General features: G+C 38.9%; 1 protein-coding gene across 1 annotated transcript in view; it reads left to right on the top strand.

The window, feature by feature from the left end:
• The window catches only part of SCML2 (Scm polycomb group protein like 2), a 75,089-nt gene that overhangs the window by 20,771 nt on the left and 27,094 nt on the right, over nt 1-27,224 (top strand). Inside the window, exons 4-7 of the mRNA XM_054190990.1 lie at nt 5,587-5,657; nt 10,026-10,260; nt 14,368-14,456; nt 15,851-16,094. Coding sequence (XP_054046965.1) covers nt 5,587-5,657; nt 10,026-10,260; nt 14,368-14,456; nt 15,851-16,094 — 639 coding nt within the window. The remainder of the gene's footprint in view (nt 1-5,586; nt 5,658-10,025; nt 10,261-14,367; nt 14,457-15,850; nt 16,095-27,224) is intronic.

The following is a 27,224-nucleotide window of genomic DNA, read 5'->3' as shown; positions in this document are numbered from 1 at the left end:
CATAAAAGATACGATACCCTGTTACCACCAGCCACAGTACAGCTTTCTGCTGTTGTATTTGCCAGACTTAATTCTTCCATTTCTTGGGATCCTAGCAGTCATCTTTGTTATTCTTCCCTTCCTTTGAGACAGGAAAGGAAGTGTATCTGTGTCTTGTTTTCCCTCTTCTGTAGTGTAAGAGGAGCTCCAGTCAAACTGGACTAAGCTAGCAAGTTGGTGTTTTAAGATAATGGTGTCTGACATGACAGACGGAGCCCCGTAAGATACCCCCCCACCAGCAAAGTGCTTTTCATATGTGGATAAGATAAACGTATTTAATGAGTCACTGGAAGACATCCCTGCCTCCTTCTTCAGTAGAGAGCAAGGTGTTGAAAAAGCTTTGTGGAGAAGCAGTGCTAAGCAGGCAAGCCTTATTCTGTCATCTGTATTCTTCCGCTTAGGACTACACTGTTAATCTAGTGTGAGAGCACTGAATTTACTCATTAAATCTAGAGTCAGCTCTGTCAGACACTTATAGAGGAGCGCCTTGCTCAAGATCACGCAAGATCTCTGATTTTTGTGTAGATGAGATGATAATTTATATCCTGTGTTGTTGCTTGTTGGTGTCAAGGAAGAAGGAGCCTCTTGATGATGGATGAACCGGGGTGCCTTAAAATGCTTTGGGCTAGTGTCCAGGAAATCTCCAGAGTTTTCAGGGGGATGTGTGATAGCAAAAGCTGAAAAGGAGGGGACGTATAGAGATGCGAGAAGAACAGGTGAAAAAATAGACTAAAGTAGGTAGAGAAAGACAGAAGGAGGAGAAAAATTCTAATTGAATGATCACAGCATATAGAAGGAGGTACAAGGTATAAAGCAGGGTATGAAATACCTTACACTTGTGCTACATTTGCAAGAGTATGTAAACCAAATTCAAAGGAAGCCTCATCTTTGACAAAAAGAGATTGTGGGATGAAGACTAGAAAAGATACATCTCTGTGTCAAAAGTCTCAGATGCGTGCCAAGGGAACCTAGGGATGAGATGAGAAGACACGAGGTGCTCCGTCTGCTTAAACAGTGTTTAGGCTATATTGATAAACCAACTTGAATAAACCAGGACTTTAAATTCTACCTATCTACACGTGACACTTATCTCATAGTTTTAATCTTCAATTTAAATTTTGTAAAACTTTGACTTAAACTAAACTGAAGCATTACGTACAGCAGAAGAAGACAGGGAGCGCTTCAGCAAACTGGGCATTGACATATTGACAGGAGCAGGTGGGTTGCCTCCAAGGGTGCTGAGGTAGTTGAGTGATGTTGCTGTGAGGCTTCTTTCTCATTTTGGAGAGGTCATAGTGATTGGAGAAGTTTCATGATGACTGGAAAAGGGCAAACAGTATGCCCAGGGTCAAGAAGGACAAGAAGGGAGCACTGAGAAAATTACAGGCTGGCCTGCCTGACCTCAATCTTCAGGAAGACTACAGAGAAAATCCTCCTGGAAGCCATGTCCAAGCAAATAAAGGACAAAGACGCAGTTAGGAACAGCTGAGATGGATTGCAAAGTGTGAACCATGCATGATTGATTGCCTTTTGTGATAACTGATTCTGTAAACAAGGGGAGAGCAGTGGATGTTGTTCGTCTTGACTTTAGCAAGGCTTTCTGTACAGTTTCTGTAGTGTCCTTTCTGCCAAACTGGTGAGATGTGGTTTGGATTAGGCGGATGGAAGATTGACTGGACTGCCAGACACAAAGGTTTTTGATCAGCAGTACAAAATCCACCTGGCAGCTGGTAGCTAGTGGCATTTCTCAGAGGTCAGTACTAGGGCTGATGCTATTTTGTGCCTTACTGACAGATGGGGACAATTGGACAGAATGCACTCTCAGCTAGTTTGTGGGCAGCTTCTAACTGGGAGAAGTAGCAGGTAGGCTGGAAGGCAGGGCTGCTCTTCAGATGGACCTCCCCACGCTAGAGGAACGGGCTGACAGGAACCCTGTGAGATTCCAAGGCAAATGGAGAATCCTGTGCCTGGGCAGAGTGGAGTCCTGCAGCAGCCCAGGCGGGAAGCTGGCTGCCTGGAAAGCAGTTTTGCAGGAAAGGCCCTGGAGTCCTGGCAGGCAGCACAAGCTGAGTGTGGGCCAGCAGTGTGCTCTTGTGGTGAAAGACATCAACTGCATACCGAGGCGTATCAGGAAAACTGTAGGCAGCAGGCCGAGAGAAGGGATTTGCTTCTTTTGGCTATTTGTGAGACTGTATCTGGAGTACTCTGTTCAGTTTTGAGCTCCCCAGTACAAGAAAAACAGTGCTATACTGGAGCAAGCCAGCCGGCAGTCCACCAAAAAAGTGAAGGAGCTGGAGTGTAAGACGTAAGCAGAAAACTGGTACTGAAACCAGAAAAAATGGTTTCTTCAGACGAAAGAAGACAGGTTATGGGAGATCGTCTTGCTGCCTTCGATTACCTGACAGGCAACGGTAGAAAGGGCAGAGCCAGGCTCCTCTGAGGTACAGTGGAAGGATGAGAAACAACAAATACTGGCTGGAACTTGAGAAATTTCTGCTTGATGGAAGAAAAAAAATCTTCACATTGAGGATGATGGAACTCTGGAGGAGCAGGAGGCTGAACTAGAGACTTCTTAGAGTCCTTTTCAGCTTGAATTACTTTGTGCTTGGCAGGTTTGAGATGAAGTGGTGGGGTATTGATACAGCATCGCAGAGAACATTAAGGGTCGCCAACCCATGTGTCATTGACAGTAATGCAGGCAGCTATGGCAGAAACTTATTTCCTTCATTTTTAAATTAGTCAGGCTGTTTGCCTGTCCTGATTGTCTTTGACTTTTTTAGAGTCTCACACCTGTGTTAGTTACAAACTGTTCAATTCTTTTACAAAAAGCCCTAGTTACCTTCTGCTGAGTTTTTTTTTTCCTGTTTCCAGTATATGCTGGTTTGTTCTTCAGCGTAAAATTTCTTTTCTCTCTCTAGTTTTCACTTTGCTGGCGGGTTATCAAGTTGTGCTTGTTGCATAATGGGTTTTTCTTAAGCTGTTTAATTCAGCCTGCAGGTTTGAGTGGGAAGAGAAATGCATGTTAAAATCATTTAGTGCGAGCTAATTTTCTTTAGGATTTCTATTTCTCAGAAGTTGCATGTTTTCAGGGGCTTTAGAATTAGAAATATATATAAAACAACTGTTTCTTTACCTGTCCACACTGACAATACAGAGAAGCTTTTTGTATAGAGATTTTTTGCAATGTGATTATCTTCCTAGATGTGCATCTTACATATTGCAAACATATATTCATCTCCTGCTTCTATGACTGCAGTAATTAAATGATAATTAGCACCATCTCTGAGAGCTTGCCTTTAATTTAATACAGTATATCTTCGTAAGTGGAGAGGTTCTAATTTAAACTTCAGGTCATTTCTGCCTGATGAGAGAGGATTTGATAGCCAGGATTTAAAGCAAAGAGCCAGGCAATGTTGTTTTCATCTTGGCTTTATCTGCAGCTGGCCTCTTCTGTTACTTTATGTGTCTTTCTAGTACATGCTCCCTGGAAAAAACACAAAACTCTTTGTTTTCCTCTGTACTTTTGGGTCATCCCACAAAATTTGCAGTCCTGTTGTAACAACTGAGATCACTTGGGAAATACTGGAATGTGGAGATAATTTTTTCGGAGGAGGTGAATGGGGATTTCTCCTGGTGAAAGGCGCTGTCTGTGAAGTATCTGCATTATACGGTCCTTAACACAGAGAGGCTCTGATTCACAATTACGACTTATACATCATGTTAGATTGGAGACAGCTGGGACGTAGCTAACATTTTCTTTTTGCTAGGTTTAATTTTATTGAATTGCATATTTTGAAGTTTACTAATGTAAGCTCTGATTAAAAAACAACATTTTTTTTTTAAGTCAGAAGTCAACCTGAAGCAGCAACTTTATTATTAGACTCAAAGAAGAATTTTTATAAGCCTCCTTGGCCTGTTAATGAAAAGAGCAATGGATCTGGATGCTGCTTTCTGGAGAAAGGTCTGAAGAGCCATTTCCTGACCATGCGTACATGGACCATGTACCTGAAGTACAAATATCTAACATATGCTTAAGTTAATGTACCCTGCCTTTTGTCAGTAATACAAAATCGATATAATTGTATAAATGTGTGAATAAAACTTTCATTCTGAAATAGGCAGACTTCCAAGGTATTGTATGGAAATGTCTTTGTTACCAGCCTACATGCAGTCCAGACCACCAAATAAACAGCTTCTGGGATTTTATTGACTCGTTACGTAGCTAACAACCACACACCTGCAGTGCCAGGGACAAATCACTCATACCCTTTCGAGTCTGTTATGCCAAAAAAAAAAAAGAGAGGATCTCGGCAGGTCAGGGGGGCACTTCTCTTCTGCTTGAAGCACTGTGTATTTTCAACTAAATGCTGTGCTAACGCAGGCAGACTCTGGGTTCCAGCCACCATGCATCCTTCAGAGAAGCTGCATGTGAGTGCTGGAAAAGGCTGCCGTTTTCTGATTGTTGCTTTGCTTTTCTGCTCTCCTGAAAATTGTGAAGATAGTTAATCTGTGCCCAGTGGCGTTTTTGGAAGAATTACTGATAAACCCAATGTGGTCTCTCCATTATCACCAGGGGTTTTGCTATAGGCCTTGTGAAGGGCCGTTGCTGAGCCGCTGGGTGGCATCACTGCATCGTTTCGGGGCTCATGGGTGATTTACTCTTCAGGAACATTAGAATGATGCCAGCTGCCCAAGCAAGAAAAAGAAGCCAAAGAGCTCACTCTAGATAATTTAGGAACAAAAACATTAGCTGTGCCATTGTAGTTTTTCTCTTGTGCTTTGTATTAATTTAAGTAATGCTTGCTTATATCTTTGATGTTAGTACTTTATACTGTTCCATTCATGCAAAACCGATAACACTGATCAAATCAAATGCAGAATACACTCACCCATGCACATAAACAATGCCAATGTTAACACTGGAAAAAATACTATGAATCTGTTGCTGAACACTGCTATAATATTTATCCTATAAAGAGAAACCTTTATCAGACTTCAGATGAAAAGAGACAAAGATGCAGTTGGAAGGCCGTGCTAATCCTTTTCCTTTCTAGTGGACTGGGGATAGTATTCTCAACATACATTTCAATAGAATCTACGTGTCCCATGTTTTTCAACATATATCATCTCAGTACTCCTATAAAGTTATCATATCAGTCCTGCTGTTAGGGGAATTAAGATACAGAAAGGCTAACGTGATTTATACAAAGATGCTTGGGAGGTCGTTCTGCAGAGAGTTGAGTCTAGATATCCTGATTTGTATCTTTGTATGTGGTCAACAAAACAAAAGAATTTGGGGTAGGTCTGTATTGGTTTTGCCTATTGTGTGATTACCCCTATGAATTAATCGTACTCTGAAAGCTACCTCAGGGGTTGTATGTTTTTCAAAGGTGGAATTTCAATTTGAGAGTAATCCTGTTCTTGAAAAAAAATGTATTCTACAAGATAGTTGGGTTTTTCTGTCCCTGTCTTTCCCCAACCCCCCCTTTTATATACATTCCCTTTATAAACTGTCTGTATGGTCTTTTTTTATCTTATGTCTTCCAGAACAGTTTAATTGGGATGATTATCTGAAAGAGACTGAATCAGTAGCTGCCCCTCTACATTGTTTCAGACAGGTATGCCAGATGCTATTTTGCAAGCGCATGTGTATGTCTGCATGTTACAGGGTGATCCTAGAGCAACTTTTACGTTTAGACTGCTTGCAAACTTCCCATTTGACTACTTTTGATCTGTGGTTGTCAGTAGCTTCCAGTTTTGGCAGATGCTAGCTACTGAAGTTTTTCATTCTTGGTTTCTGCCTCAAACCAAACTTTGAGGGTTACATTAAAATTGTAACTTTGGACTCTGTTTTCCTTTAAAAAATAAGCTAGTTAATGAAAACAGATAGTCTTATCAGAGTTCAAAAATATTTTCTACTTTTTTCAGTAACCTTAGAGGTACCATGGTTTTTGTGAGAATTAAAATTTGGCTGATTGTCAGAGGACCCTTTCTCCTGCCCAATTGTTGAAAGAGTCTTCTCAATTCTGTCTAGCTACAAGATGTGTGTGTATATATATGTGTGTGTGTATAGTAGAGTTTATTCATGACTACTTCTTCTGGATCTCTCAAATATGTTGAATTCTGTCTCTTCCTGAGCAGGGTGATTTTAGCTAAGGAATAACAGATATTCAAGTTTTTAAAAAAAAAGCAAATAAAGGGGAATATATGGGAATACAAAAGAAATACAGGATTTATAGTGAAAGGTGTTTAATATACTATTTTATGTTTTACATTGTGCCCTACAAGTTTGATCCTTCCCCCCCCCCCACGATGTTTTGGTATGTATTTGCAGAAGCAGTTTAAATCTACTGTCTTATGTGAGCTAATGACCTCCAGTTATTCAGCCCTCTGGAGACTGAGTCGACCTCTGCAGGCATCTTTCTCTCTGCGGAGGGAGCTGGGGGCTGGTATTTTCCCAAGATGAGGAGTATCTTAGCTGCATAAAGTTACATAGGATGAGATTCGGTCTGTACACCTTCAGTGTGTTAGGAAGATAGATGCTGAAGAAATTGGATAGTTCAGGTTGATAGAACTGTAATAGATGTGACAAGCTGTGCATGTCTAGTTTAGTGGATTGGGCTTGTTCAGATATGTATCTTTTAGGGTTTGTTGGTAGTCTGATGGTACTGTAAATGATACTGGCATCCAGTGGGGCCCAAACAGAAAGCAACATGAACCGGAACAGTCTGAGGGGGAGAGGAATCTGTGAATCTGAAGTAATGCACTCAATGAATCTGAAATAGTTGCAGGAATGGAGAATAGGGAGAGACAAATGCAGGTGGTAGCATTTCTTTGTTCTAGATCATGAATCTCATCTTGCTCTTCAGAGATGAGGATAAAGGACAAAGAGCCCCTCACATGCTGCTTTAATGAGATATGGCTAAGAATAGCAGTGTCCATATCTCTGTTTGGGTGGAGCTTCAGAAATTAATTCTACAGCATGTTTTTTTCATAGGGGATACCCGCTCAAGGAAGAGACCCCAAATTCTGCTTGGGTAGAGGCATAGGACAGTAGTGTATCCCGTGGTTGTTCTGAAAGTAATGCCATACTCATTGACCACCATGACCAGAGATCCCAAGAGATGTAGCTACTGCAGAAAGCTCCTCAGAAGCCTTTCCTTGTGCCTTTCTTGCATCTTCCTTTTCCCTCCTAATGCTCAAGAGGTCCAAACTGAACAACCATGCAATACCTTAAATAAAGACACTTAAGTGACATGCATTGACTGAGATAAGTAAATCCAAGCGACCTGGATTGCTTAAGGAGTGTGTGGGTTGGAAAGAAAAGCTTGAATTTCTGTGCATAGCAAATTTCAAAACAATTTACGTATGCAGACTTTCATTTTTTCTAAGAGTTGACCTTTAAGTAGAAAGTGATATGCAATGTTAATTAATGCAGATCTAGCTCCCTTCACTACATAATGTTTGCAGATTTTAGGAACTGAAATGCTTGAGCTTTGTGTAGGACTAATTTGACTTTTATTGAGTTACACATGAATTATGCGTGTCATTATCACTCTGTGTAATGCAAAGAAATACACTGCTGTGGCCAGCCAGAAAACAAATAGCAGAGAGAAGCATAATTTGAAAATTATATCCCGAATTTGTGACCTGTGGGAATTCTGTGAAGTTTAAGTTTTGTAGTAATTAAAAATGACCTGGGGAGCAATAAATTAAAGCCTCTACTGTAAATTTAGATACAGACACAGACAGATAATGGAAATTGATTGAAGTATTTATTTTAATTTAGAAGGTATTTTATCTGTTTCTCTGAATTGTTTTTCATTACGACTTAAAATTTCGCTGCATACTACGTCCCTTTCTTTCACCATGAAACTTTTTTTCAAGCAGTTGAAAATTTTAAATAAAAAATGCTCAGTCCATTGTGGTTTGAACAGAGCTTAGAACAAGGCTGTTATTGAGTGGGTTTTGTTATTTTGCTGTAAGGATGGACTGGCATGGAGAAGTTACCTTTTCAGTAGAAAGCCCTGAGTTGTTGGTATTTAAAAAAGCTCACCTTTTCTACAAATAAGCAAACTCCCCAACTTCTTAATTTCAGTTGCCTTTTGTGGTTGGAGAAAATAACAGCTTGACAAGCCATATCTTGAAATTGAATTGCCCTTTAAATTTAATATGCTCAGGCTCCCCTTTCAGACAGCCTGCTGTCTAAATGTAGCATTGGCAGATGCTACACTGAGCGTTCAAAGAATATTGCTCGCTTCTTTGTTTTTTGGGCTTGGGCTCCTCCAGGGCTCCTGCAGTTGATCTAGGGCATGTTGCAAATAGTGCACCTGCACACCATAGGATGTAGAGCAAGAGGTATTTTAAAAAATTACATGTGATGGAGACAAAATATTGCTAGCACTTGTTGCAGTAGTGGATTTCATCAGCCTTTTCCTGTGTACCCAGACAGAGAAGTGCACCTTTGTCCGCTTACTACGGAATTCCCACCTGACCTGGTCAGGCAGGCAGGGAATAGGAATCTTGCAAGCGTGGATGCCTGTGGTTTTGGTTTTACTACCTGCCTCCTGTATTAGGATTCAGATTGTGCTAGTCTGTATGGGATAGCTACTGGGTTTAAATATCATGTGGAAGGCTGCCTACAGTTCTTGGCGTCTGTGTTCAAGAACGACTTGGTACTGGAAGAGTTGTAGAAAAGGGCTTTTGGGGTGATAAGAGAAGTCATCCTTTCCTAAGAGAATCTTCAGTGCTTGGCTTTTTCAACTTGTTGAAAGAGTACTGAGAAAGGGACGGGTAAATACACTGTGAATACAGTAAATACTCTGTAAATACACTGTAGATTTTGTTACTATTTGCAAAGGTGCAAAAAGAAATTAAGTTAAATGATAGAGTTGGCAAAAATTTCCATTAATAAATTCAGGCTGGACATCAGGAGTCTTCTAAAGAGAATAGTGAGATTGTGGAATAATCTTTCTACGCGATTAGGTGAGGCATTCGGTCCCAGTTAGTGTCAATATGAAGTTTTGAACATCATTAGATGATGTTACTGCCTGCAGTACTGCAGTAGGCAAGTAATCAGACTGCAGTCCGGTTGATCTCTGCCAGTAGTGTGTTGATACGTGAGTAAAAAATATTCTCCTTCTCTCCTGTTCATCTTTGGCTTGTGACAAAAAGTTCTGCTCAAAGACCCAAGTTGCATTCATCATGTTGCTTTTCCCTGTGCCAGGTTTTTTTCAAAAGACCTCATGTCTGCTAATTAAATTGGCTTTTCATTGAATGTGTATGAATGTATTCAGTTCTCTATGAATGAGCACAGGCTGCAATTTTTTTCTTAACACAGAAGTTTTATGTGACTTCAGGACTGTCTGTTTTCTTTCTGTAAAACACAGTTAACGCTAACTCCTTTTTATCTCCTCTTTGTATTGTAAGCTTTTTTTTGATGCAGAATCTCTCTCTTGCCTTGAGCTTTTGTAGTGCCTCATGCAGTAGGGTCCAAATTTTAAATTTCCAAGGTACTACTATGAGAGTAACTATTTATTTTGAATTGAAAGCTAATAAATCTTGTGAGTGTTGGGTTTTGGGCTGTTTGGGGTTTTTGGGGGGTTGGTTTGGGGTTCTTTTGAGTTGAATGTCATGTTTCCCAATGTCATTGTTTTTCCTTCACTTCAAGTGTTAATCACTGCTCCCCCATCTTTATGTTCATATCTTTGTCAGGATTCCCTTGTTACACTTCTTAGTAGTGCTTGTCTTTTTAGAAAGCAGTTGTATTTATGCAGTAGGAACATCAGGTATCTGAAATGGTAGCTGTTGGTAGGTTATCCAGCTGCCCTTTTTGACTTGCTGCTAAATACTCAAAAGTTCAAAGGCTTCTTTATATTTGCCATTTATATGATACGTTTGGATGAATGAAAGCTGTATGTTGAACTGGCTGTTAAGTTTAGCAATACTAACAACAATAAGAAAAAGTCTTTTACCTTTTATTGTAGTCTAGAATTCCACCTACGAACGATTTCAAAGTTGGTATGAAACTGGAAGCCCATGATCCTCGCAATGTTACCTCAGTTTGTATAGCTACAGTAATTGGAATCACTGGTGCCAGGCTAAGGTTGCGGCTGGATGGAAGCGACAACAAAAATGATTTTTGGAGGCTTGTGGATTCCTCGGACATACAGCCCATTGGGACCTGTGAAAAGAAAGGGGGCATGCTCCAGCCTCCGCTTGGTAAGAAACAAAGCTTCTGAACTAATGCGTGTGGAGTATTGCTTTCACGAAGTTGATTTTACCTTTTTGTCTTGGCAAATTCAATGGTACTAACATTTCACCAAACCATTATTTAATTGAAAAAAGAGGTAAGCAAACTGATTCAGGGTAAGTGAATTGTGGCTTTTTCTTCCTTTTGGATTCTTTCGATGAAATAATGAGCAGAATAACTAATTTGACTTCCGTTTTGTTTTTTTTTTAATAGTCCCTTTAGTATTAAATGGGAGTATCTGACAGCTTTCTTAATGTTGAGATACACTGTCATGGGCCCATTCTAAAAATGTTTGCTGGTGCACGTCCTGCCTCATTGGCATGTATGGATGCAGCATCTTGCTTGATGCTGTGCGTGCTGCTTTTAGTAGACTTTTGTAAAAACTGGGGAAAGCCGGATTGCCTTTTTCCTGTTCAGTAAATCAGAGCAGTCCACTAGAAGGCGCTCGCTGTTAACCCATCTGTGCAGTGCTCAGCTGGGCTGACAGGCTGAAGGTTTTCTCGGGCACTGGGCAAATTGGTCGTGATCTGGGAAAGGCAGCATAAGGGGGGCTTAACGACGGTAATGCAGCATTCTCTCTGAGGTAGGAAAAATAGCACTCCAGAGCTTTAGCTAACTGCAAGCTTATATTGCACGATTCTCATCTCCTCAAATCGACACATGTTGGGGGACGTCTGATCAGTTTGTCATGACTAGTTTGTGAGCACGACGGATGCTTGTGAACAAGGTGTAGCTTTTCTATGCTCTAAGAAATAGTCTGCAGAATTTCTTTTTGCCTTCCATGAGCAATATGGATGACAACATTTTATGTTTCCCCAAACTGAGAAATAGTGCTTGGGCTTAGTCTTATTGAGGAAATGTATTAAATGGGGAACTGTACTAAGGAATGCCTTGCTATATGAGGAATAGTCAGAGGTAACTTTGGTGAACTACTAGAGTTAATAAAGTGTGATATTACCTTTCTTTGCTGTGATTAACCTGTATATTTAGATATGCATTCTTGTACCATAGTTGTTATAGCTTAAACATCTAGGTGTGGAAATCTTCAAAGAAACACATTTTTCACATTGGTCTGAAAATCATTCTGGTTTTAAAAAGGAGGAAAAAATAATGACCAAAATTTATCTTAACACGCCCCCCAAGCCCCTCACAACAGCAACACCCCCTCCGCTGTTAACCTGTTATCTTCTGTAATTTTTAGAAGATGCAAGAAATAACGTTCTTAATATATGAAATGAACTGTAAGCAGAAATTGGTTACTGCTGGTTTTCCATCTTCTTATAAACCTACATCTGGTTTAGTGTCATCAGTAACTTTTACAGATTTCTCATCAGAGGTTGAGTGAAGATAGGTATGCTTTCTCTTAGTAGCCTCTCAAAAGACTTGTTGTCCCAACTTGTTAAAAACTTTTAGTTCTTCTGTTGAAAGATGAAGTGAAAAGTATCATTTCACTACAGTATGAACCTTGATTTGCTTATAGAGGGGCAAACGGACACAGGAGCAGTTGACATAACTGTTAAGACACTTCACATAGATTATCAGGGTATATTTTTGTGCTGCTGTGCTCCTTTAGAAAAACAGGAAAAGCAGTGCAACCAGGGTACCAGTCTACAACAATTTAATTTGGGATAGATAAATATAGTTTGAGCCCAAAAGGGCTTTTTTCCTTCTTTCCCATGGATCTGTAGAGGTTTTGAATGAAAGCACTGGAAGTTCTTGACACCTGGGAGAAAAGATTCAAAAATTTGTTTGTTTGTTTTTGTTTTTTTTGAGAAGTTATTCAATTTAACTTCTTTCAAGTTCATGGTTCAACCTTGTAGAATGAATGCAGTGCTACCGTTATGAAAGAGGGTTGTAATAGAGAAGAGTATACCTATTCCTTCAGCTACACGTATGTACAGTGTTAAACGCATGGCTTCAGTTCAGGAGCCATAGTGCTTTTTAAAATGTGTTTCTAAACCAGTCTGATGAATAAAACAACTCTGGTTATGTGTAATGGGGGCAGTTGATCTGTTAAGAGGAGAAAGTTTCCACGATCGTCAGTAGAAAGGTTGATGGCTTCTTCTCTTTGGATACTGTTTCTTACTCCTGTTCGGTCAGGCTGCTTATAGTGCAGCCCCTAACAAGCAGCTGTTTCCCAGCACCCGGGCATGTAAGTTTACCTGCCCTCGGAACAATTGCTGGTTATTCGGAAAAGAATGTGAGTGCCATTATTTTGTCCCTCCTGCCCTAGATTTTTCTAGAGATAGGCTAAATTCCAGCAATCAAACATTCTGGCGTACCTAGATAAATTTTTGAAAAAGCCTTTTTGGCAGTTTTACAGCATCCTGTTCCTGGGCAAAGCTGGGAGCTAATTGGGTGTATAATTACCTCCTGTTAGACATTTAAGCAACTGATTATATTTTTTTTTTCCTGAGTAGTGGGGGACCTTATGGATACTAATGTTCTGCTTCTTTCATAATAACAAGCTAAAATAGTCCCTCCTACCTGATTTTTACATAGGTTTAATTATGTGTGTTACATAAGGGTTTTGAGAAAGTGATTAATGTAGCAAAGGGTTCCTTTTCCAGCCTCTGTTTTTCATAGGTGAGCTTTTTTGTTGTTGGGAGCTTAGTGTTCTCCACAAATTAGGTTGACAGTAACATTTTCTCTGGTTTTACCAGGACGACTTAAAGACCAAATGAAGTTAATTGAAACTGTTATTTAGTTGTCACTCCTGTCTTGCATAGGTGTCTTTTCTGGGCAAGCTGGTTAGGAATACCGTGTTTCAGTAACCACACGTGTTTAGATTGTGTAAAGACTCTGGTATCAAACCAGGACGGATGATCAGCTCAGCGTTCCTCAAATTATGTCAGTGTTCTCAGATGTGAGCTTTGTTTTCGTATGGTTTTGCATAGGTAGTTCCAACTTGATAACTGTTTATTCAGCTGAAGGTAGCTTAAAACTACAAGTTGAAGAACCATTATACCATATTTTAGATAAGTTAATGATTTAACTGATTAAGAATTGCAAATGTGTTCCATCTTTCTAGTTACATTTTTTTAAAAGAGAATCGTCGAGGCTCAATTATGAGGGAATTCATGAGTTCCTGGCAGATTCTGGTACTATTTGCTTTGTGGAAAAACTTAACAATTTCCTCTATTATGTCTCTTTTTCTGTAGAACTGTGCCAGACATGTAACTGCTAAAGATGCAGAAAAAATGTCGACTATGTCTGTTATCTTACTCATTACTTTGAAACATCCATTTGGAAAGCACAGAAAGCAAAAGGGATTTTTATTTTGTTTTGTTTTCAACTGGAAAGTAGTTGATTCTGAGGGAAGGTTATCTGGAATGAGAATGTTTGCAGCCAAATCTTTGTTCTGCTTGAACGAAGGTAGTTCATCTAAACAAATTTGATTATTGTTTGTGCTTTTTATTCACTTGTTAACGAAGAATATTAAAGTAGAAACATCTTCCAGTTTATGTTTTCCAGTAGATACATGCCTTTATTAAAATAATTGCATTTTTGTTCTTCCTTGTTATGTATTCTTTGGTTTTTAAGGCTATTTGTTTGTTTGTTTATTTATTTTAATGGGGAGGGAGAAGAAACTGCTTGGGTTTTGGGTTTTTTTGGGGGTCTGTGGTCTAGTGAAAGAACTACAAGACTCTTGAAAATAAAATCAGATAAATAAATGAGAGAAGCTGGAGCAGAGGATGTTGTTTTAGAAAAGAGCAAAAAGCAGCCCTGAAAAGTAAGCTAGGCGCTTGTGCTGGGGTAGTTCCGCTAGGCCAGGGACTACGTGGGACAACTGGACTATCTGTCCTAGAACGTCATTAAGTCCTCGACACTTATCTGTAAAATCACAAATGATGATGAGTAATTCTGCAGGCAAGTCACTCAGAATGGAAAGGCATTGCACAGCTTTCTGCACCGCCAGTGACCCTGTCTCTTCCTTCTTGGCTACTTTCATTTTGTCCAAGTCCAAAATAGAGGGAATGAGGCATTAATAAAGCACTTTATATCCTTCTCCTCGTGTTTTATTTTATGACCTGAAAGTAGGGCTATTATATACAAATAAATTATTTGTTACTCAGGTTTCCAGATGAATGCATCTTCTTGGCCAATGTTTCTCTTAAGAACTCTCAATGGAGCTGAAATGGCACCTGCAGCATTCTTTAAGAAGGTAAGAAGAAACAGACGCTGGTCCCTGGTTACTTTTTTTTAATGAGGATGCCAAGATATTACCCTGTTTTCTGCAGCACAGGAAGGCAAGACTATTATTTAAAACGACTTTGAACTGGCAAACTACAAAGCTAGACAGGAAGCTCTGTGATTCTAGTCCATTGGACGGGCATCTCTTTTCCTGAGCTGAGACTTTAAAGTATGGTGTGTTATTTAGAAAACTTGTGCTACCTCATTTTTTTTTGCATCTCATGGATTTAAGATATGATGCATCTCACATTTCTTAATAGCACCATATTCACATTTGCACAGGAGTAGAAAATTTTTAGTGGGAAATAAGAGCCATTGGAATATAGCGGTGCTTGGAAAGGTTTTGTTAAATGTATTCGTTGGGCACATACTCAAAATTTAAAAGGTAGTGAAAAAATAGTTTAAAAGAGCAGAAAAAAACATTCAGTTTTTTAAACGTGACTCTTGAGCAAGTTACTGTGAAACATGAAAAATTATATAAAAACAACAGTAATATTAAAATGACTCGTTGGTTCAATTTTTTGTTGGGGTGGTAAAACCCAGTGGTCACATTAAGTGACTTCATTTTTGAAACTGAGAGTGAGATTCATGTCAGCAAATCAAACAGTCAGGTTCAGACTTGCAGTCACATTGCTGGTATGTTAACTTTATATACGTTTTTCAGATAAAATTATATAAATTTTCTACGGCATCATAAGCCACGCTTCCCTGTGCGAGCCTACCAGCACATCTGAGATGGCTTTTGGATAACAAGGTTCCTGAAGCTGAGGTGGTAATTCAGGTTGCATCAGATCACAATTCCTGCTATAGGGGTCTACTTACGCTGGTCACATTGACTTGATTTTTGTTTTTCTTTTGTCCACTTGGAATTGGATTAAGGCCAACCGAGTTAACAGAGGCCTATAAATAATGTCCAATGCTAATGAATTTTTCATGGATTAATTGAGAGGTGAAGCTTTTACTAGACAGTTATCAGTCCCCAGAAATATCCATTCCCTGCAAACCTCCTCTTCTTTATTAGCATGTAATAATTTCATTTTAGTGTCTTTGCTGTCTTCCTGCCCAGACATAATGTATTGGGTGCAACCTATTGCTTACATAAATACTTTTACTAGGGTCTTTCTGTCATAGAGAATTTTTCTAATTATCCCAGCTGTGTTTGTGGGAACAGAATCTAGATTTTTGTAATACAGAAGAGCGAAAGCAAATTCGGAATACCGGTAAGCTTCCTTGAATGGCTACTATAACTTTTTGAGAGTAGTGAGTATAAGAAGTAAGGATGTTGAAGAAAAATAGAGGTTTTTCTCTTTTTTATTTTTAAGAGGCCATAGAAATACAAATATTATACTGCTCTTACTTTTGTAGGAACCACCAAAACCTGTGCCAAACTGCTTTAAAGTTGGAATGAAGCTTGAAGCTATAGATAGAAAGAACCCATACTTGATTTGTCCAGCAACCATTGGGGATGTTAAAGGAGACGAAGTTTTTGTTACATTTGATGGCTGGAGAGGAGCATTTGACTATTGGTGCAGATGTGATTCTCGAGATATTTTCCCAGTTGGATGGTGTAGCTTGACAGGAGATGCATTACAACCACCAGGGAACAATGGTAAGATGATATTGCTTAATTATTTTTCCCCTCAATTACAGCAGAATTTTAAAAACCAGCTGGCTGTATGCAGATAAGACTGAAGATTTGATTTGTGAGTAGCTGATGAGGATGAAATGTTGTTAAATTTTCTTTATGTAGTTTAAAGCTAATAGGATAGTTACTGGGAAACAATTTTTGTCTGTTCATAGTAACTCTGGGAACATGTTTCATTTAACACTGTTAGGAGGTCTTTTGATAATCTTTAATTTTTGTGTGCTTGTGAGGAATCTTGGACTTAAACTAGATTTGCTGTTTGTGTTAATAGGTAGTTAAATGCTCGTGTTTAATGATACTAATTTATTTGCTGCAGCAGCACTTTATATTAAGCTAACTGCTAAGAAAGTAGTCTTTGCTTCTGTGGTGTTTGAAGGCTTAAACTATATATTTAGTGTTTCTTCCTTTGTACTCCCAAAATTCTGTCTTGAAACTGCCTATTCTGAGTGCTTTATTGTCCTCATACCTCTAAGGATGTTCGTATGTAGGGTTTAACTAATAGGCACTGTGCTTTATAGTGTACAGCTATCTATCACAGAGAGAAAGGAAATGGAATAAAGCGGGATATCCCTGAATGTAATTCCTCTGCTACTCTGGGGACCTCTTGTCATGTTTCTGTAGCGTAAGGCTTTTCTGTCAAACTGTTTGGGCTCTTCTATCCTCACTCTATTCAAATTTGACAGAAAGGCAAGTTTTTAAAGAGGGAAACCATATTTAAATTAATTACTTCAATATTGTTGACCAGAATAATTTGTGAGCGTTTTCACAGCTGGTTTTAGGTGAGTAAGGAATGAGTAGACTGGTATCACAGAACTCTCACTGGAAGTACAAAGGAAAAGAAAGCAAGAAATGAATCATGTTTCCTGCCGTCTCCATCCCCATTGTTTTTCTCAGTCTTTTGCCAGCAGGTCAAGAACCGTAAGGAAAATCGAAGTGAAATTAGTTACGGGTACCTCTGCATCCTTGCCTGTAGCTACTGTCTGCAGTTACTGCCAACGGTGATAGTACCTTTAATCTAGTTTAGTCTGTTTGGGCAGATTTTAGCAAGGGAACAACTATGTGTGTAGCTGTACTGGCAGATCCAGGATGATCTTCCAGTACAAATGTGCAGCGAGAAGGCAGGGGAAAGCCAGGTGAGGACAATCTGTATTCCATCAGCAGTCATTTAATAGGTACCAAGCTGACTGCAACCTTAACATTTCTGTGCTCCCAATCTGTAAAGTGTCTTTCTCAGCTTCTTCAGAGGGTTGACCTTGTTTTGACAAATCATGAATGAAATATGCTATTATGGTCAGTTAATTACATTGATTGTGGTGAAATAAAATGGCTTTATGCAAAACGGGCTGTGTAAATAAGTGACATAAAATTTTTAGAAGATATTTTGTGACAGTTTAGATTGCTGAGCCCAATTGCATCTTCTGGAGAGAGGTATTATTAAATTGTTTAGTCTACTCCAGTATCAGTGCTGGAAAACCAGCAATATTTCGAGATAATATGTACAGAATTTTTCTTGCCTGATTAGTACTTCAGAGAGTTCAAAGAGTTGTTTAACAGTTAGTAAAGTTGATGACGTATTCCAGTTGTTCAGATAGTAAAACAAACAAAATTCTTGAGCATGTTCAAATTTGCTGAAAGCTTCAAATGCCTACCCAGGTATTTTTATGGATTCTATTGCTTTGTTATGAAAAACAATATCACTTTAGGCATTAATAAAACCTGAAGTAAGGTTCTGACAGACTTGTAGTCAAACCGGAGCATTTTGGACATGTGATAGAAACTGGGGGCAGGGAGGTGCAGGCTGGGGATTTTGTTATTTTTTAATTCTAAAAGGGAGCCCAAAGTTAACTGCAGTTTCATTGAAATTGTGTGTGCTTCTTTTTTTCCCCATTCTGAGCATAAAGCATTTGTTCTTTCAGTTTTGCTTCATGTGCTTATTTTTTATGTGCTGTTTGTGCATGTTATATGCACTTGTCAAATTTACATAGCTAGATGAAATATTTTGTGCTCTCAGGTTATGTTTTCAACTGTTATTTGATCGCTTTTGAGCCATTAAAGAACCGTAATGATAGTCCTTTATTAAGATGTAAATAATAGCTTCAAGGAGAGTATAATCAAGTCATTTCAATTCAGAAATATGATAATGTTGTCAGGATTCTTCATTAAGTCACATTAACATTGACTGCTCCTGTTAAGGAAGAAAGTGTGACAGACACTATATTCTAGGCATTCACTTGATATATTATAGTATTATTCTGGTCTGGACCTTTTTCCTGCAGGTTAGTTTAGTATTTCTGCCTTGAATTACCGCAATAGAAAGTGAAAATAATTGACTGGTGGTAGCTTAGATTTCAGAGTGAATATAATGTGAAGTATTCTTGATTTTTATAACTACTTTTTCTGAAAGCATTTAAATGTATTAAATCACTAGTTAAAGGACTGAACACCTGCCCCTTCCCCCCAGATTTTAGTGACCAAGCAAAACCAATATTCTGCAATCTAAGTATGAAAGCGGTAAAGGATGCTTTAAATTCATCCATACCTAGCACAACGGTTTCCTGCCATAAGACTTACATTTTAGGGTCTAATTTAGCCCTTTGAAAGAGATGAAATGCAGAAGGGAGACAATATGAAAATTAGGGAAGATTTTATTTTGACTGTTTGCTGTCTTAGCCATTTAGGATGCCCAGAGAGAATGTAGGAGCCCTGTTGTGGGAGCTTTTTAAGAACAGTTTAAACACAGGCTTCTTAGTATGGGTGAATTTATTCAGAACAGATTACGTGGTATGTTTAGTCTTTCTAGCCTTATCTTCTGAAACTCACATTGGTTTTAGAAAGATAAGCTTGGGAACTAAGATGCAATTAATAGAAGGTAAAATTGAGATGGTAGGTGAAAAGTTATTTTGGACCAACTGTTTTTAACATTCAGGCCTTAATCTTTGTGTTGATGTTTTGTCTTTGGTCCTTATCAGAAAATGTGACTTAAGTGGACCTGGCTGGGTGTCAGGGTGTGAGTACAGTGGTATGAAATGTAGTGTTCAATATTTATACTAGCAGAAGCTGTGCTTAGCTAATATTGTAGTTTCTTTCCTTAGAAATATCTCTGATGGTAGTAACTTATCTTGTGTATGGTTCGACAGCAGTGCTTGATGTTGGCTTGGCCTGCTGGCCCAAGGTTAATATTTTAAGGGCACAGTAGATTGTTTTCTCTGCGTCTCTTGGTCACTTGAATGGTTCTAGTCACTCAGGAACATTGGTGTGAACTGTATACCTGGTGAAAGAAGTTGGCATGATAGTATGTTTATGATAGATCGATCTGAAGGACCATCTACTCTAGCAGGCTTTCTCCAGCAGTGGCTGAAAGCAGATGTCTGATGAGAAGCATAAGCACCTGGGAGAGAGGTTGGTAGAAGTATTCCTAATATCTGGCTGTGTACAACCCAGCACCTTCCAAACCAAGAATAATGTTTTTATGCTGAGTACCTCCTGGAGGAGCTTGATCTATTTTGTTCAGTTATATTTTGATGCCATCCAAACTTTTAAGCTCCTACAACACCCTGTAGTAAGGAGTTCTGTATTTGAGTATATGTTCTGTGGAAAAGGAGGTATCTTTTTTCTTGCTGGTAGCTTCATTTGTTGTCTTCGTATTCTTGTACTGAAGTAGATTCTTGTACTTCCAGTACGTGTACAGGAAGAGACAGTAAATAGTTGTTCCCTAATTGCCTCCTTCATATCCATCACAATTTTGTAGACCTATATTCTAGCTTCCCTCAGCTATCTGTATTCCAAACTTGTCAAATCCTGTTCTGTTTCATTTTTCCTCATTATGGGATCAGTTTAATTCCTCTGATCATCCTTGTTCTTCTGTACTGCTTCCAGTACTGCTTTCAGCTACGTTATTTTTGAGCCAATGGAACCAGAAGTGCACACGGTATTTAAGACTTGGTGGCAGTGTGGTGGTTTCTGGTTTGTTTGGTTGGTTTTTTTTCCTGTTCGTTTTATAGTTATTCATGAATTGGTATTTGGGATTTTTGGACTATTACTGAGCAATGAACTAATACTGTCATAGAAATATTTATTTTAATTCTGAGATGTCATTTTTGTATACTTTAGCTAATAGCCCATCATTGGTCACAGAAGCTGGATTATTTTGAATTCCTTGACATTGAATTTCATCTGTTACTTCTGTTGAGCAACTGCTCAGCTTTACAAGATCTTTTTGTACATCTTTACTCACTCAAATAATTGTTCAGCAGTTGTTGCCATCTTATGCTTTAGTCTTGATCATACATGAATCAAATGGCACAGGCCCAAGGAGAGATCTCATCAGGATTTCTCTATAGACCTCTCTCAGCTGTGGAAACATGTTTATTCCTGGCCACTGTTTGGTATTTTCCAAGAAATTCTTGAGAAGGATTACGAGGATATTCCCTCATATTCATTGCCAGCTACAGATTTTTTAAGACTGGTATGAGGTCTTGTCAAGTGCAAATCCACAGGCTACATCAGTTGACTTTCCATTGTCTGCTTGCTTATTGACTCCTTAAAAAAAAAAAAATTAATAATAAATTTGTGAGGTATGACTTTTCTCTACAAAAGCTATGATTTGGTTCTCCCCCAACACATCATATTCATCTTTGGGTTTACTACCTCTGTTCTGCAGAAGAGTTTTTAGCAACTTGGCCAGTACAAACGTCAGGTCTCCTGTCCATACCTTGCTGTCTGGAGTGTTGGCATCGCATTAAACCCCTTTTAGCCTCTGAACTTGACGACAAACTTGCACAGCACTATCAGTAGGTTGGACATTTCATCTTTTCCTTTCCTTAAAACTCCGAAGTGCTGTGTGTCCTCCCAGCTCTCTACTGTTTGTTTTGTCTCTGTTTCCTGACCTCTGCTACTATTACTTCATGTCAGGGAACTTGTTTCAAATCCCTGCGAAAAGGGGTTCTGGTATGGGAACTGATGTGATGAGCTTCCTTGGGGTGAGTATGAATGCAAAAAAAACATTCGGTTTTGTTGCTTTATTACTATCTTCTGCATTTGGTCATTCTGAAATTTGATCATCTGTTGAGTCCATATCGCTTCTGCTTTTTGATATGCTTTAAAAAGACCTTTTAAGTTTGATACCTTTTGCATGTTTTTCTGTTAATTCTTTTTCTAGGCCAAACATATTATGCTTTTCTATTTAACCACCATAGATTGTAGCTTTTATTTTACTCAATTGGGTAATAGAAAGCTGTTACTATGCCTAAGAATATTCTTGTATTGCACTGTAGCTAGTTGTATCCGAGGGTTATGACTGAAGTGGCTGGCAGATGACTGGAGATTGTCAGAGCAGTGTTGGTTTGCTGTTTCTCTATAAATTAATTTTACTGTTTAGTCATTACATGTAAATGGCAGTTACTTAGGCAAGCCCCCTTTTTATTTATAATAGAAGTAAAACCTATTCCATAAAAGAGAAAAAACAAAAGAACAATTGGGGACAAGCCATGCGGGAAATGATAAGTAGTTTCACCTGCAAAGATTGATTTCAGCATAAAGTAGTATCTATCATTTAGATGTGAACAGCATCTGGAGAGGGATCAGTTTCTACGTATCGCTGATCCTCGCAGTCTTATGAAGCTGGATCTTTGACGGATAAAGGGGATGCAAGAACTCACAAAGGAGGAACTGCTCTTTGTGCTCTACAGAATTTGGGTGACCAAAGGAAGGTGATGTAGTAGTCTAAATAAAAATAGTGATACACTCTAGCTTTTATCCTTAGTCCCCTTTCTTCCATCTGTTCGTCTCCCGCCTTCCACATCATGTGTCACCTCATTGCTCTTCTCCCACTTCCGTGCATTTATTGTCAGCGAGAGCAATCTTCTTTCATTACGCTAATCAGCCTGTGATGTTAAAGGTCTCCTTCAAAAGCTGTCTGCAGCAATAAGAGTAGTACAGGCTCAAGCAGAGATTAAAAAGTATCTTATTTGTCTGTTTTATGATTTCTTAGCTTAGTTGTTTAGTTCTATTTACTTTTCAGACGTGTTCTCATGCTTACTTTGAGCAGATTTTTCCAAGCTAGCTACTGGAGATGCACTTCTTTGTTATTGATAAAGAAATTTTGTCAACATATCTGTGCTGTATTTTCAGCTGAGTTGTCACAAATATGCCACATCAATATAAACTTAAGTACTAGCCTATAGCGTTTGCAGATGAAATGAAAGAAGCATTGAAACTTTTGACAGAGCTACAGTTAGATCTGTGAAAAGAGTTCGTGTTGTTTAAAGTAGCCAAAAAAATCAGATAAGCGTGGTAATTCTTAAGTTTCATTAAAGGAAGAAACAAATATTGAAATGGTACAATTTTGTACTGCTGGAGGTTTCATTTTTCTCTCAGTGCAGTCAGCTTCTTTTCACAAGCAGGTCACACTAGTTAAATCAGGCACATACAGTAAGCAGATTTATGCTGTCTTCAGAATTGTACATGAAAAACTCAGTGCTTCAGGCTAAAATCTGATTTGCCACATTCTCTCACATGTTAAGCTTTTTCTATATGGTATTAATGTTTCTTGGCATCTTGCAGCAATGCCTGGATGGTGCTGCTACAAGGCGGTAATCACTTAAGAAAAAATAAAGGTTTTGCCTTTCCCAAAGCTGTGACTTTACTGTAAGTCTGGTTTCCCCACAATCTCACCATGTTTATTTATAAGGTAATTGTAATTTTCTTTTAAGTTGGAAGTACTTCAACATGTGTATATTTGATTGTTACATGGAAAATATTCTTTTTTATTTGCTCTTGTTCAGGTCTCGTGGTTACTAGTGTCCACAGTGATTGTGTTGCCCAACTAGTGGATGGGATTGAGTGGATTTTTTCCAAATCTGTGTTAGTACATGTACGCTATGTTAATAATATCAGTGCCGTCATTCAGATATTTAGACAAAACAAATTGTGGCATTGCACTAACCACACTCTGCGTTTTTTGGGGGGATTTTTGTTTGTTTGTTTGTTTTTTTCTTCCACTGAAGCTTGTTGCATTTTATTGTTTCATTTTGGGATGACCTTTCATCCTGATGACACTATTTGGGGAAAACTAATGGCAAAACCTGAGCAGAATCAGTAATGATAGGGTGAAGAATCAGGATGTTAAAACTCTTATCTGTTGTGTAGAGGTAGGCTTTGCCAAGCTTATTGACAGATTCATCATCAGCACACCTAAATTGTCTTCAGGTAATTCAAGGTTGTGCTGCTTTGATAGCTTATCGGGTACTTACTTGCTCTCTTCCTTCTCAGTTTATCAACAAAATTCTTTCTTTTTTCCTTTTGTTGTAGCAGAAACTAAAACCTAGAAAGAAGAAAACTGCATGATGTCCCTGTCTTGCCAAGGTGGATGTGAAAGTTTCCAAGTGCAGTGTTGCTTTTTAGACAGCAAAATGCTGACTTGTAACTGATTTTGTATCGTAGCAACGTATCAATTAGTATTTTGCAGCTACCTCTTAACCAGAAGTAATCCAAACATAGATAGAAAGAGGTGGCATGCGTTACAGATACTTATGCTTTTGTATGGTGCTCTTGTTCAATTGAGACATAAGGACATAAATTTTTATAATCCTTGGCAGTAAGCTGTTTTGAAAAATTGCTAATCTTTTCCACCTCCTTTCCCAGTTGTCAAAACCATCATGATAATAACCTACTGTATTAAGGAAGGTTAATTTTATAGTTAAAATCCTGGGCTAGAACTCAGGACGTATGTTTCCATTACTTCCGCTGTGGAATGTTCACGTGGGTTTAGGGTAAGTTGCTAAATCTCTTCGCCTTATTTTTTTTTTAATCCATAGATGAGAGAAGGGTCAGGATTTTGTATTCTCAGAAGAGCATTTGGCGTGCGTTTCAGGGGGGACGTAGGAACAGTACTGCAGTACAAATAAAATCATTTCTCTCTTGAAATAAATGCTGGTTTAAACACTGAATTACTGTTTTTACTGTCCTAATTGGCACCTTCATCTAAGGTAGCAATGCTTTGTTCACAGAATGTATGGCAAAATGGGCCCATACCTTGCTTCGTGTAATTTTACTTCAGCTTTTTAAAGTCTTGTCTTGTAATTGCTGCTCTGTGACACTAACTGAATGGCAGATTTCTCATGTTTAAATATTACAAATCTGAGCCTATTTTCCCCTCAGTTTCCATAAAAACATAGAGTGAAACCATCACTGTGGATTATCTGAAGGAATTTTACTAATTAGAATTGCATGAGAATTCAGGCTGAGCTGTCATCTGTCCCATCCCCTTCCCAAACGCTGGAGGTTTCAAGTAGCTTCGGATTTCACTGTTGTCTTAAATATCTGACTTATTCTGGCAAGAGGTCTTGTGGATAACGTTATGGGGTCAAATTTTGCAGTCCTGCATGTGCCTGGGAAGTTTTTCTGCTTCTACAAGCAGAACTTGGCCCCCATCTAAAGTCTAATCTTTCATGTCCTTCTCATGTAAATGAGCTCAGTTCACTCCGGTGGATCCGCTTGTGTGAATGAGGGCTGAGTTGTGGCAATGCATCTTTAGCCTGTGACTTCCAAGATCCTGGATTTGGCATTTCTCTTACGTACGTTGTATACAAAGTGTGTCGGTGTTGGATTCTCACAGAATGTTTTTGTGTGAAAAATGAGAATATTTTGAATGAGCAGTAATTAAAAGTATGAAAGCTGTTTGTGTGTTGCGTGGAGGTGGTCACCTCACTAACAGGACAGTATAAGTAGAGCTTTGTGAACTTTGAAAACACCATTTAGTTGCTAACGTTATGATGGTAAAGTGTGTTTGTGTAGCATTTTCTCTGCTCTTCAGTTATTGAGGATGCCGGTACAGTTTTTGGGTCTAAATAAGAGACTTGGGAAAGAATGCCATGCAATGCATCCCACTCCTGAAACTGGAGCAGCGGATATTTGTGTAGAAGAGCAACAAGACACAAATGCTTGATTTTGTTTGTGCAAATGAGAAGGCCTTTGTGATGCAAAGCAGCATCCTGAAAAGGGAAATGTGCTTTTTTGGTTGTAAATATCCCAGCTAAATACTGCAGTAATTGCAAGCAGAGCTTGGCATTTTTCCTCTCTATTCTCTTCAACGTTATATTTTAACAAGTTCTCGTGAGACTATTAAACCGTCTTAGTTTTTGGAACATGTGGCCTAGTGGGGATAACTCTGTCTACAGATGCAGTGGGTTGGCAGCTCGATTTTGCATGTCTTTTCATTTCCCTCCAGATCCTGTGACCCAGCGTAACCTTTGGTCTCCCTCCGAAGGCCGGGGTGAAGGAAGTATGAGCAGGTGACTGATGATCACTGTCAATACAGCCTGCGGACAATATGGGAATTACTTTAGCAGTCTCCCACTCCCTTGCGCTCCCCCCCCGCCCCCAAGTCTTGTCCTCTCTTAAATCAACAAATGCAAATAGCAGCCTCCTCATTTGCTGCTATCTCCGGGAGGCTGCCCAGGCAGCATGGGCTTTGTTGCAGTCCTGCCTATTGGAAAAAAAAAAAAAAAGCGGCTTCAGCCCTAGGCAGAAGGAAAAATACCAAATGGGACCTGACCCCCCCCTCCCTTAATGGTTAATGCTGCTAATATTCGGTCCTCTGGCGCGTACAGGTAGGAAGATGCTGAGATAAGGGTACGTGGTGCTTGTGTTTCAAGAGGGCAGCCTGAAGTGGTTGCAGCTGTTTGCGTTGTTATTCTTTGTCCGGTAAATGGCCTTCTGGAAGGGAGCAGGGATTGCCCAGTGTCCCGAAAGTCATACCTGTGCTCCTGGAACCTGTTGACGTTGCAAGTAGCTGTGTATTTAACCGTAGCTGTGTCGTTACTGTGCGAGAACAGAAATGCATTTGATAAATTTCAGCGTAGGCAGAGGCACAAAGAATTTGTGAACAAACATTTCTTTACAAGTTCATGATTGTTTTGTTGAATGTGTCGCTTTGTGGCACAAATAAATAAAAATAGCTGCATTTTACATTGGTGTAAGCATAATACAAGATGCGATATTTAGTACTGTATTGTACAGCATACAGTTGATATTGTTCTGCTTTCCAGACGTACAGCTTAATGCGAGTTGTCGTTCAGCAATTTGGACACATCAGAGTAATGCTATGCCAGCATTTGGTTAAAATTCTATTTATCTTACTTTAAGCTGTCATTGCATATGAAAATAAGTTTGGCATACATAAATAAAAGGAAGGTGATCACTTTGCACATCCAGAAGGTGGTCCTTCTCAGATACTTAGGGATATCATGTTTGTATTTGATGTATTGGGATTGCAGCCAGCCATAATGAAGAGATTTCTTCTGAACTGCCATTTAGGAATATTAGATTAGTAACCGAATCAGACAAATAGCAATGTATGTAAATGCTCCTACAGCTTTAAAAATGTGTGTCAGTAGTACTTATATTTTATAAGAAGTCTGTTTGCAGCGTGTATTTCATCTTACGGTGACATTTTCTATTGCAAATACTTTTTAACAGTTAAGTCCTGAATAAAAATTCAGACTTAAGTAGCAGTTATAAAGCTAGGTGCTGGACTGTTAAGGTGAATATTACTCATAGAGCTAGCCATTTAAACGGTTACTCAGTCTTTAAATATGTTCTTTTCTCAAGATCTCTTTTCAAATGTATCTCTTAATTTATTTTGTGTTTTATTTGCCCACCAGAAAGGCTCAACATACTAATATTTCAGGAGGAGAAATATCCCAAATTCACAAAAATCCAGGTAGTTAACTATTTAGCAGCACCCCGTGCTCCACTTTCAGTCTGCAGTAGCGCATTGGATCAGGCACTGGTGACTGACACAGTCAAAGCCTGCTTGAATCCTAACTTGCAATACTTCTGAGTCATATCACATTAAGTTTATAGTATTTAAGGTTAGGGAGAATCACAAAGTTTCATCATCAGCGAGATGCAAAAGGCTGTGGTAGAGGCAGTGTGATAAAAGAAAGCCATCTAATTTCAGTGTAAAGCCTTCAAATGATTTCAAATGTGTTGTGTGTTCCTTTCCCACACCTCTTGCATCAAGGGTGGTTTGATGTCACAAAAATTTCCCATTTTCATCTTCTACTTACCTCTTTCACAGCTTCTGCATCTCTC

Source organism: Rissa tridactyla, chromosome 1, assembly GCF_028500815.1.
Source record: "Rissa tridactyla isolate bRisTri1 chromosome 1, bRisTri1.patW.cur.20221130, whole genome shotgun sequence".
Taxonomy (NCBI): domain Eukaryota; kingdom Metazoa; phylum Chordata; class Aves; order Charadriiformes; family Laridae; genus Rissa; species Rissa tridactyla.
The sequence above is the reverse complement of the archived record's forward strand: the minus strand, read 5'-3'. Positions and strand labels throughout refer to the sequence as shown.